This window comes from Ostrea edulis, chromosome 6 (genome assembly GCF_947568905.1).
Source record: "Ostrea edulis chromosome 6, xbOstEdul1.1, whole genome shotgun sequence".
NCBI lineage: Eukaryota > Metazoa > Mollusca > Bivalvia > Ostreida > Ostreidae > Ostrea > Ostrea edulis.
This window is the reverse complement of record NC_079169.1, coordinates 61894377-61908208: the sequence shown is the minus strand read 5'-3', so window position 1 is coordinate 61908208 and position 13832 is coordinate 61894377. Positions and strand designations below refer to the sequence as shown.

The following is a 13832-nucleotide window of genomic DNA, read 5'->3' as shown; positions in this document are numbered from 1 at the left end:
TCTATTGCCAAAACCTATCCAGTTGGAAAATTTGGTGTCAATTCAAATTTTGAAAGGGTTTGGCAGGGACTATATTTTGTGGCGGAAGGATTCATTAATCAAAAAGTTCTAAATCTGCATGATATATCAGTTTCTGTTTCATCCAATCTATTGTCTATTTTTATACTCCAATACGTGTATTTCATTTTTATGATTTATGATACAGGTAGCTGAGACTTATTTTTCCAAACAAAACACCGATTCTTTAAAAAGTTTAAATTAACTCGAAATTTTGTATAAAAATTCAATATTTTCGCCAATAATTCAAAATTTTTATTTCCAAACCCTACTTTACTTGCTCCAATTAAATTGTAATATCAGACCTTGAAAATTACGTAAAAATTTTGAAATTTACATTACTCCTAATATGTCCTTTCAAACTCTCAGTTTTGATGCCATGAAGTTTTTCGTATATCAAATGCAAAAAGGTCATTATTTATTTCATTTCTTGTATCTCTGTAGTGTTAAAAGACATGATTATATATCTATTTTATGCAATGATTGATTTGTGTTGCTTATGTTGTGTTGACACCAACAGACAAATCAAGTTTAATTGAATAATTTTTAAGTGCAAAAAGATCATGTTTAGAACACTGCAGCTCACAATCTCTACCCAGAATTGTCGTTCCTTGCTCTCACTTACACCTCTGTCAACGTCTCAAGGGTTTTACAAGATTTTTGCAAAATGACATGTATGCTCAAATAAAGTATGGTTTTGACTTCAGTTATAAAAATATACATAAATAGATAAATACTGAGCAGATGTCAACTCTTTTTGTGACACAAGAAGCATTTATTTGGGTTGAAACGTGGATATTGGGTTGTTCTATTGCACCAGGCCTATACATAGGTACAAGAAGAATATATAGTAATGGAAAAAAATCTACAAATAGTTTCTTAATTGTCCTACATTTTCCCAATATTTTATAAAGTATTTTTTAGTTTTATTAGCCGTAAAAAATAAAAAGTGGATTTACATGTGGAATGACGTTAACAGGTATATGTAAGTGTAAGGAACGATAACTCTGGGTTGAGATTGTGCAGCTCAATAACAAGCGTTGCGACCCCAAACGTAGGTGCTATTCACTAGTCTAGATTTGTTGTGTATTTTACCTACATATGTACAGCTGATAACGTCCTAATACGATTGAAAGGTGATCATGGCAAAAAAGATCCAGGTTGAACGGTAATCCGTGAAGAGGATAATGTCGTAAAAAGTTTTTGATGGAGCGCACGCGGGAATAAAGGGGTTTTGTGATTTTACAATCTGGGGGGGGGGGGGGGGGGGGGATGGTTTTTGTAGTTTTCTTTGGACATGGTCTGTGCATCTTGAATTTATTTCCCCCCATATATTTAGACAAAAACGCTCTGATCAAAGAACTTGATTGATCAAAGAGCTTGATCTGACAATTCCATACAGTGTTAATCATGTAAATGCTAACCCATGAACATTCGCACTAATACCATCCTTCGTTTGAATAAAGTCGATGTACGTTTTGGAGGATTTTCCCCGTCTTCGCGATGCTTGCAGTCGGTCCGTAGTCGAAAATAGTTGGAACTGCGTCTGGTCGAAGATTTATTTTCTCGTACCCATTATTTTTGCTTATGTAGAGTGTATACAAAACTGTTCCCTATCCTCCACCATGAAATGATTGTTACACAACTTCAAGTACTTTGTGACTGAAATGATCTCATTGTACAATACTGTAGATTTTGCACCCAAATCCCTCTGAACGTCGGAGCCTTAGGACACAATTACATTAAAAACCCTTCTGACTTTGTACATTGTACAGTTGGATACAAGCACATTGAATCACTTTGATAGCTAAAACCCGCAATCAAATACACTTTTGCGTCAAGCTAGTATCAAGCAAGGGAAATACATGTAAGTCATCATACTATTTTCATACTTCATACCACTGCACCAAATGATGATTTGTAGCGTCTGTTACCTTGCGATTTTTTGTCTAAATAACTTAATAACTTATCACAGGAGCTCGTCACGAATTGACCCTCTCTATTTTATATTTACACAAGGGAGGAATCCGAAATCCCCAAAATCGCTACTTCAAATTTTCATTCGTCTCCTTTATATATTTCAAGGACGTTAAATCTAACAAGCCCGGTCGCGATCGATGGAGGAAAAATCATAACCCCCCCCCCCCAAAAAAAAACCCCCAAAAAACCAAAAAAAACCCCAAAAAACAACAAACAAAAACCTAATATCTGTTTGCACCAGCAATAAATATGAAGAAGCAATGCATTTTCTGTCGTTTTTAACCACAGAAACTTTTTCTCAATCACCCAGAATAGCAAAAAACGTTCTCATTGGCCAATTCAATTCGTTCTTATGCTGTACTATCGGGTCATAATGTTTTGATCGCGGGTGTTGCAGGCACAGGGAGATTTTTTTTTAATTAAAATTTTTAATTTTATGTGAAATCTTTTAAATACATTAGACAGTAGATTTTAATCATTAAAAGTAAAATATAGAAAATTGGCCGGGGGGGGGGGGGGGGGTGTTGTGAATCAGTCCCTTTAAAAATCGAACACGCATTTCCTCCTTTCAATTTCAAGAAGCGGAGAACTCAGGTACACACAGAATAAAGAACTTGCAAGTTATTTTTTCTTGAATAAAGTAATAACACCATCAAATAGATATTCTTTACTAACCAAGTATTCTGTCTGGGAAAAAAATCTACAGAATACTCGTAGTGCAATACGAAACCATAGCCAGAGGTTGATGACAGAAGGGCAAAGTGCGAGAAAACCATCCTCCATAAACCTGTTTACAGAAGATAATACTTATTTTAAGGTTTTATACTATAATCGCTAATCTTAGAGATAGGAATTTCACAAAGGACTATATATTTGGTCCCGTGTCCCATTTTTACGAATTCATCGACATCATTCGTCTAAGTCGCCGAATATAGATTTCCCCGAAGACAGAAGCTCATTTTCAGTAGTCAATATTTGTCTGATTTCTGCATTTAAAAACAAAAATTAAAAAAACCACCAAATAAACAAAATTAATAACTAAAAAAATAAACCATAATTAATATCTGCGTAGCAATTGAGGTCGTGCATCACAGAGGTTAAGCCCGTTTTGGGCCTGAACTCTGTGATACCATAAATATAGATCACAGAGTTCGGGCCCAAAACGGGTGTAGCCCCTGTGTCGTGCATGTACTTCAATTATTAACTTCATGGAGCGCTTATTCTTAAAATTGAAATTTATTTGTAATATTTACATTCTACTTTCACTAAATTTTCTATCGGAATTCTCAGTCATAAAAATAGACATTTATTTTTATCAAGTAGTTCTGTATCCATTCGCCCATTGTTTACATCTACAGCGCATTCACGAGGAAATGTCTATCATTACAATTTGTAAAGATATCATCAAACTTAGGCAAAAATGTTGGGAATGCAAATGCATCACATGCAACAATAATTTTCACAATAACTCATGTTTCCATTTTTATTCTTAGTGAGTAATTTATGAATTACTATTAACTCTTAACAGGAGTTTCACTACTTTGAATAGAATGTCGTTAGAACGATAAATCTCCTAGTTTGGTCCCCTTCCCAGTTCCCACAATCTATATACATGTACTATATTTATACACGAACGGAATGTAGGAAGGGGACCAGACTGATATATTGCTCTGCCTCACAATTTCATGTTGATGTAAAATAAATTAGGCCAGATGTTTTAAAAATTAAATTATAAGGAAGGAAGCTAGTACTTAACCAATAGTATACAATATATGCATCTATTATGTATAATGGGTTGGAGCAGATTACGCCTTTGCATAGACTGCTTAACGATTCGTAAAGTTCAATAAGTTGTATCATGTACATAATATGGTTTAATATTAGCTCCATTCCTTAAATACAAAAATAATTACAACAAAGAAATATATGTTGGAGTATATAATTTCATTAACGTCATTCTAAATTGCAAAAAGCATGCAGACAAACCCCAGACGTGTTGTTCATGAAAAAGACGCGATACACAGGATCAATATAACACCACTGGAAGGAGACGTATATAATGCGAAACTTTCTCATGCAATCCTCAAAACATTCGACGACGCAAAGAGAAAAGAAATGAATACATCAAAGGTAGGGTTAACCTTTCTCGACATTTCTTTTTGTTTTCATCCCTTGTCATTTTTGTGGTGAAGATTTCAGTTTGCACCTCCTCCATTTTGCCTGTTAATGACACATACGATAACTGTACCTCGATATCGCACCTGTTCAAAATGAAAGTAAATAGGTATGGTAACCGTATAATTCAAATGTAAAACTGCGCTACTGTGTACAAACTGAATCAAAATGAATACTCTGACACATTAAAGAAGTCTGTACCCGAGCTTTGTACTACATGTAAGTACATTATATACGTGTTTTGCAAATACTTTTGAAAGTATATTTTCAATTTCTACATTGAAGGAAATTAAGCAAACAAAATGAAAAAATAAATATAGATGTGTTAAACTTAATCATTTTCTCTTAAAATCTACTGAATTAAAATAAATCTATTATTCGTTTAAAAAATCAAACAAGTAATCTCAAATATCATAATCTACATATTTTGGAATCACCGTCATCATCTGGTATGAGATAATCAACTTTAGAAGACAAATTCTTAGAGATATTTGAATTTCTTTAAAGTTTTTACAAAATCCTTCAGAAATTTCCTATGAGATAAATTTTTCTGGGTGATGTTAAAATTTTTGAAGGAAATAAAAAAAAGTCCTACATGGAAAAAAGTCCCATGGGAGAATAAAACTAATATATATTTGAAAAAAATGTCATAGAAAATTCAAACTTCTTTTTCCCGTAGGATTTTACGGTTCAAAGGTGATTATCGCAATTGTCAATAGTTGCCGACCTGTAGCTCTCTGGTAACAAATTGGGATAGACCAGAGTGCTACACTCCACCTTTTAAAAAACCCATTGATTTACAGACTGAATCGTGCGCTTATAAAACTGCCCTGTGAATCGTAAGTTTTTATCTCGGTTAGGTCTGTAGCTCTCTCGTCTATCTATTCCCCCCTTTGAGGGCAACAGTTCCACAACAAACCTGTCAGATGAGAAGCGCCTTTTATGATAGTACTAGAGATAAGAAGTTTAGTATTCTTGAAAGGTTTTGGTTGGCAGAAGTAAAACTGCTAATTTGGTTTGCGCAAAATTATCCGAGATTGTGTTTATGATAAATCCGAAAGAAGAAAATTTCTCAACCATTGGATGAAGATTTTAGTCGTTCAAAAGAGTTTGTCAACAGATACAAACATGTTTTAGAAACGCATTCACTGTATTGACATTTTTATACCAGTTTTGCGACCGAAACTTGATAATATGATTATGGTGTGACCGTTGGGGCGAGCGCAGCATATCTGAATACATTTTCAAAAAAAATATATTGAAAACAAGGAAAACTGATCTGGTTCACTGTATTACTGTCTTGCTCTTCTCGTCAATGTAGGAACCAGTTTAGCGGGAAATGCAATGAGCGTATTGTGACGTAGCGTGGTAGTTGTGACGTGACTGTTTACATTTCTTTAGACAATATTTTAAAAAAGAAAAAGAAAGGGGGAAGAATATGATTTTCATCCTTTCCTTTCAAATAAGAAAGGTTTGTAATACTTCAAAGATTTTTTTTATTATTATTTTACGAATCGAACCATCCGCCATTTTGTACGAGGGACTTCTGGGATTGGCGTAAAAAAAATTTCTTGTTAGAGGTTGAGATTTAGCTCGGATTATTTTCCGCGCTCTAGTCATTAGAGCTCGCAGTACGAGCCAGCGCTTCGCGCTGACTCGCTGCGCTCGCTATAATAGCGAGCGACGCGACGAGCTCGCTCCAATGATTACACATATGAGTCACGTGATTTGCTCTTCTTCAGCTGAAAAAAGATGAGTATTACCCATAATGCTTCTGCAAAAATGTCGCCGTCACTGCGGTATACTTCATTGACAAACCCGTAATTAAAATAATCAGATTGTTTAGAAAGTACCATAAACGTTTTTAAATTCCAGACAAGCTTTCTCATAGCTTCAAAAATTTTGTTTTTGCTTGGTTTGAGAGAAGAAGAAAAAACATTGCAGCTAATGTGACGTCACAATTTGTAACTGTTTACACCAAGCGCGTTATATTTCCCCAGGTTAAATGAAGAGGCGGATAAAAGTCGTGTTGCAAGATGTTAATGGGCTTCGCTCGTCTCAACGGTCACACCTTACAACATATTAGTAGGGACATTTTTAAAGAAGAAAACTGCTAATTGTCCGGAGACCTCTTCTTACGAGGTCAACATTCCGTGTGTGTTGTGTCCATTTTGACTTATTGAATTATCAGGTCAAACATCTAAAAAGCAAGTTTAAAAAACGAAATACCAATGTACGTTACAAATTGGGCTCTTTCTTCGTGAAATGTTTGCATTAAAAGGCTGTATATTGACTTTCATAAACATACAGAATGACGATCACAGAATAGTAATGATTATTAGGTATGTTTTTTGTTTAAAGAAATGCAAAGCTAAATCACAGGTAATGCGTAACACATTGATGAAAGTGTTCCGTTCAAGTTTCCTTATGATACTACCATCAAGAAAAGAATTATAAGATTCATTTCTTATCACTATAATTATATGTTTTTAAATAGTAAAACATAATTATTCTCATCAAAAAGCTTTAATTAAGAAAGTTGGCTCCTGAGCTTTTGAACAAAACTGCGCAGGATTCTATGTACAACTAAATATTTACTGGTTCAATACTGATCCCATTGGTGCAAACATAGTACACTTCTATTACTGAACTCTATCCAGTTAAAAGTTTGAAAGGGTTTGGCAGGGACTATATTTTGTGTCGGAAGGATTCATTAATCAAAAAGTTCTCTATATCTGCATGATATTACGGTTTCTGTTTCACCCAATATATTCTCTATTTTTATACTCCTATACGTGTATTTCAGTTTTATAATTTATGATACAAGTAACTGAGACTTGGAACTAGTTCAAATGTTGTAATCTAATAGTTTGGTTGAAATATTTTTCCAAACAGAACACCGATTCTTAAAAAAAAAATTTGAATTAATTAACTCGAAATTTTGTATAAAAATTCAGTATCCCCCCCCCCCCCCCCCCCAATAATTAAATTTTTTTTTATCTCAAACCCCCAAACCAAGACCTTGAAAATCATGTGAAATTTTTAGAAATTGACATTACTCCTAATATGCCCTTTTAAACTCTCAAATTTGATATCATGAAATTTTTCGTATCTCAAGTGCAAAAAGGTCATTATTGATTTCCATTATTAGTACATCTGTTATGTAATGGTTATCTTCTAGCATCCGAGTAATATTCAGATTATCAAATAGATGGGCGGTCCTTCTGTCACAAGTGTGCGGAGCGCACGAGTGAGAGAAGGACCGCCCATCTCTTTGATAATGTGAATTTTAACGAGGGTGCTAGACGATAACCGACTTGTCACATATTTCAAAAGTTTCTCATTTTACATTTATTGAACCATACATTCAATACAATGGTAGATTGCCATATTGCATCGTCGGACGATGCATGTGTATATAAAATTTATTACGCTTTACCAAAACAGCAAATCTAACTTAACGAAAATCCATTATCCCCGTCAGTATCAATCACATATTGGTGGCTTCATAAATAATTTTTAAGGAATTTAATTCTAAACATGTATTTGTACAAATGTTTTAAGAAAACATGTATAACACAACTATTAAAGTAGGAAAAGGATTAAAGACTTGCATTAGCGAACTCTATAAAATGAGAGAGAGAGAGAGAGAGAGAGAGAGAGAGAGAGAGCTAGAGCTATTTAACATTACTGACTGCAGTGTATTCATGTATTTGTTACATAACACTTCTCGTCTGTTTCAACCTGCCCCAGACATCGATCGGCGCACGCTTTACCCGTGAAACAACAAAAGTAACTTCACGAAAACTGAATTATCTCTGTCTTGTTTCTATTGTGTAATTCTGATGTTAGTACCACCCATGCGATAACAAGGTGGGAGGAGCTCGTTTTATCACATATGCGATAAAAACCCTGCAGATACAATACCTGAACAACAAAAGAAAATCACTGTAAATATGTGACAAAGAACCGTCATTGCTAAGGCCCTGTGTGCTAAGCACGTCTACATATGTAGTACATTAGTGATGTTAACTAATGAAATCCTTCGTAACAAATCAAAATAAACATTCCCTGGATACAATACAAATGAAAAATTATACAATGCAAATGGAAAATATAGAATACAAATGGAAAATTATAGAATACAAATGGAAAATATAGAATACAAATGGAAAATTATACAATACAAATGGAAATTATACAATGCAAATGAAAAATTATACAATGCAAATGGAAAATATAGAATACAAATGGAAAAGATCAAATATTGCAACGTTTGACATGCCATGTTGAAGACATGATTATGTATCTATTTTATGTAATGATTTATTTCTGTTGCTTATGCTGTGTTGACACCAACAGACAGATCGAGTTTAATTGAATAAATCTTGAATCATTTAATAACTTCGAAAGTGATGACTTAACAACGATGCTGATTGGATGAAAAATTCGTTTGATTTCTTAGTAAAAAAAAAAAATTAGTCCGGAGTTCATCTGCACTAAGCATGCGGGACTACTTTTCTCAGGAATGCGTCTTCCCCGTTCTAATTTTAACGTGATTTATAGAACGAGAATTTCCACACAAACATTGTGAACGAAATGTATATTCGTTTGATACTACCAAAAATAAACACAACCAAAGATATTAATAAAATACAAATTAATTTAAAGAAGCAACACACATAGGCTTACATGTGGTTATGACGTGGCAGATTAGTCAACTTGATGACGTAGGACACTTAGACAGATTGTAAACACGAGTTCCCGGTAGGCCTATATATCGTCTGCTTTTCGAATTCGATAACATATCGGAGCAAGTAGCGACTTTTGATCTGGGAGATATTAATGCAATTGAACTGCGTTATATGGGCTCAGTCAACGAGGGTAATTTAGATGAAGAGGTGTTCAGCTTTTTACTTGATATTGAAATAGAGCCGAGTCGCATTCCACCGTTCCTACGACACTACCACTACCAGTGTTCAACGTCTCATCGAACGCAATGCAGCATACACCCAGTCACCACTTGTTCTCTTCAAGCGTATAACTATTGCACCTTTTAATTTGGCGTATAATCCATTTAATTCTGCACAGTAACTCTACATGACCTGAACGCACAGCCAGTTTTGTTGTTGTTTTCATTGTTACGTATAGGTATTCCTAAGCTCCATTTCAGAAACGTTAATTCAAGCTTTTTGATTAGAGAAACTATTTGTTTTTCTATTTCAAAAACATAATTAAATGATAAGAAATGAAACTTATACTTCTTTATTTGATGCATGTGTCAAACGAAAAATTGGACGGAAAACTTAATTTTAAGTGCAAAAAGGTCATATTTAAAACACTGTAGCTCAATAACAAGCATTGCGATCACAGTGATTCTTTTTAATTTCCTAATTCTCCTTCAATGTAGAAATCAAAAATACACCTCCCAAAAAATTGACATATATACTCCAAATATCAGGTGCGAATTTCTTTAACGTTTTTGAAATGGCGCGTAGGAATACAGTTATACATGTACATGTATGTTACAGTAGTCCCGGGTGTTTAAAACAGATGAACTCCCGGATCAAACTGTTTTTTAAGAATTCACATGAAATTTTCATTCAATCACCATCGTTGTTAAGTCATCATTTTAAAAGTTATGAAATGATTATAGTGTCGTTTACTTGAACCAGTTTGTAGTATCCCATTCGTACGCTGTCATTGAAGGGATTCATATCAATCTGTAATTAATCAATTAATCAAGAAAAATGCAAATAATCAGACGAGTAACGCGATAATCCTCTTTACAGGTGATTATTCTGCTCTGTGTGTTAACATGTGTCTTCTGTCTGAAAGAAAGTGCTGCAAACCGGACTGACTTCAGAGCGTTCCTCTCCAAGTGGATTAAAATGATGGACAGGCTAGCTGCCCGCGGGTTATTGTCTGACGCAAGTTTACAAAGATATGGTATGTCACCGTATACACGCTGTACATAATATTAAAACAAGTCAGCTAACAAAGGAGCATAATTCGTGCCCACGGAAATTCCAACACTTTGTTGATCTAATAAATGTTTGTTATTTCTTACAGAGTTATTCCGAACTACTTTTAGATCATTGAGGAGTGATGGCACGACTGTTTGACCCATGCATTGCTCGGCACCAAAAAGACCATTACAAAAAGTTTCGCATTCTTTTTTATGATTTAAGAATTCATTCGCAGGAGGATTATGACAACTATATAAGGCTTAATCAAATCAATCTTTAATAAGTACTCCTTGACCAAAAAAGAAGTTTCCGAAGTAAACATTGTCTTATTTTATCCCAAACTCTTTCTTTACAAAGAAAATTAAAAAAGAAATAAATGCCCCGAGGATGTAAAGCAGTGGCTTTCGAAATGTTCACTTTATCTTCTAACACTTCTAAAATAATTCTGGAATTTCCTATGACCATTTAAACACGAATCTTGATTAAAGAGTACTTTGTTTATACATTTCTATAAATATATGCAATTTTCGAATGAACCTGTTAATTTTGTGATTTAATATTAACATCTCCCCAATTGGTTGTAATAAGCTTATTTGAAAAATTATGACAGTATTTGCTGATATTTTTGAAATCAATATAAATTATTTCACCAGATTGGGGAGATATTGGCTTCAATGAAAGCTGTTGAATAAGATGGTTTTATATGAAATGTATTAGAAAAATTTTCTTTGGGAACTCATTTGTCACGATATTTTAATGTACGCACGTTTCTACGGCATTTGCACGTTTAGACCTTGAAGTAGAATAAATTTTAGTTTATAAAAACTAATAAACACATGTACGTATAGCTGAGCCCGACTGTATAGAATTCATGATGTCAATGTATTTTGAAGATTTCTCAGATTTACGTGTAGATTATGGATTAATCTCATTGTTGAATAAGAGTGATTATTGTTTCAACTTTTTAAAGAATTGAATTCCTTATACAAATATAATTCTAAAGATTCTAAGAAGAAGGACTCTTACATGTATATTCTGCCCATTACCTGATACCACCTAAGTTCTAACCAATATATATATATATATATATATATATATATATATATATATATATAATGAGGGAGATAGGACACACACATTTCTTTTTGTTGTGTATGCATCTTTAGAGGAATAAGAATTTCCTAATAAGATTTTAATGACAGTTACCATAACTTCTTGCATTCATATATGTAGCAATGGTAAATATTAAATATTTGCAGTTATTTTAGTTGAGTTATAATTCTTTCTAAATCATACGCCCAACTGCTTCAAAACATAACTTTCTATATGGGAGGTGTAGGGTTTTCATCGGTAAACTATATAGCTGGAATATGTCAGGAATTACAAACTACATGTATTATAAGTCAGGAATTACAAACTACATGTATTATAAGTCAGGAATTACAAACTACATGTATTATAAGTCAGGAATTACAAACTACATGTATTATAAGTCAGGAATTACAAACTACATGTATTATATGTCAGGAATTACAAACTACATGTATTATATGTCAGGAATTACAAACTACATGTATTATAAGTCAGGAATTACAAACTACATGTATTATAAGTCAGGAATTACAAACTACATGTATTATAAGTCAGGAATTACAAACTACATGTATTATATGTCAGGAATTACAAACTACATGTATTATAAGTCAGGAATTACAAACTACATGTATTATAAGTCAGGAATTACAAACTACATGTATTATAAGTCAGGAATTACAAACTACATGTATTATATGTCAGGAATTACAAACTACATGTATTATAAGTCAGGAATTACAAACTACATGTATTATAAGCAACAACGTGTAGAAACTGAAATTTTCAATCATAGCTCTCCAGGTTTAATAACTCCATTTTATTTTTTATACCTGTATTTAAAACACCCCAACTTTATGAATCAGCCGATCGAATCTTCTGATAGTGCAAGCGCTTCAGAATGGGATGAAAGAGAGGAGTTATTTTGCAGTAAAGCTTTGACTTGCACACAATAGAGAGTTACACGAGTTGTTACTACATGTAGTTATCGGATGAATTCCTTCATTGCATATATAATTAATGTGAATGAGTTTCATTTCTATACATGTATAGAATAACACATAAAACAATGCTGATCAATTGAGGTTTTCTCTAAGTTAGTAAGCATCTATTTTCAGAAGAAATCATTATATTAACTCCATGGACTCTATTTTCAGAAGAAATCATTATATTAACTCCATGGACTCTATTTTCAGAAGAAATCATTATATTAACTCCATGGACTCTATTTTCAGAAGAAATCATTATATTAACTCCATGGACTCTATTTTCAGAAGAAATCATTATATAAACTCCATGGACTCTATTTTCAGAAGAAATCATTATATTAACTCCATGGACTCTATTTTTCGAGTGCATGCGTAAACGTAAACAAATCAGAGATCAGTAATTTTTGACCAAATTTTGAAAATTTACAGGGGCAAATTTCATACCGACTCTCTGTATAATGAAGTTGTCTTTCATTATCAGCTGTAAGATTCGTAATATTCATGAAAATTGAGAAACGACAATCGAAGTAAATCGGTGGAAAAGTATCTTGAACTAGACGCTGATCCACTTTACAATCAAATTTGTACATTTGACCACTACTTCCTCACAGCAGCGAATAAAAACCGTTTGAAAGCGATACTGCTACAGACTTAAATATTTTGTCTTATCTATTATCTGGTAGTTGGTGACGTGCAAAAAGATGGTAACATTTGGTATGATACCTATCGATGATCAGGATGGGCCACGTGTCGATGGCCAGATTCATGAATGTATGTCATGCGTTCTGATGTTATTTTCTTATTCAGTGATGTGTATGAAAGGGTAAAGATAACGAACAGTGATCAATCTTATAACTCCAAAAACGAATACAAAATTACAAGTATGGCAAACACGGACTCTTCGACATACCAGAGGTGGGATCAGGTGCCTACAAGGAGTAAGCATCCCCTGTCGACCGGTGATATCCGTCGGGAGCCCTATATCTTGATCGGGTAAACAGATTAATATACAGTCTAATTCAGTTTGCAAAGAACGCTTCAATCGGTATGAAACATGTCTGACGACATTTTATCCAATGGCAGGTTGTATTGGTAAATTAGATCGTGATAACGACCATAAAATGTAAAACCCCTGTAATATCAACTTATTGGTCAGTAGCCTGCATCGGTTTAAAAACTGACCATACGCAGGATAAGCTCTTGTGTATCGAATCATTTGAGAGACATAAACACCATATGAAAGTGATACTGAAAGTTTGATACATGAAATTGGGAAGTTGACGATGGAGATATTGAAGACATTATCGCTTTAGTCATGAATTTTAGTTGTTAGTTTGCCGTTAGAATTTATGTTTAATAAAATACCTCAATATAAAGAGGATGCGGAACACTATTGTGACTTTATTCCAGCAGACTGTTGGAAGACCTGATCACCAAAGACTAATAAAGAACTCCAGCATATTTTTATGTGAGTCTCAGTGATGTTTCAGATCTTAGTGGTCGGGATGGGGAATTCACGCCAAGGAGTTCTTGAAGATATTCGGGAACACATCCCGCCAGCGCGCAGAAA

The 13832-nt window shown here is 33.7% G+C and overlaps 1 protein-coding gene across 1 annotated transcript; it reads left to right on the top strand.

The window, feature by feature from the left end:
- The first annotated feature begins 3843 nt into the window (after positions 1–3843).
- LOC125646486 (uncharacterized) lies at positions 3844–10712 on the top strand. Its single transcript, XM_048872812.2, has 3 exons — positions 3844–4167; positions 10005–10161; positions 10285–10712. Exons 1-3 carry the CDS (start codon positions 4012–4014, stop codon positions 10335–10337), a joined length of 366 nt encoding a protein of 121 aa, XP_048728769.1. The 5' UTR covers positions 3844–4011; the 3' UTR covers positions 10338–10712.
- The last annotated feature ends 3120 nt before the right edge of the window (positions 10713–13832 follow it).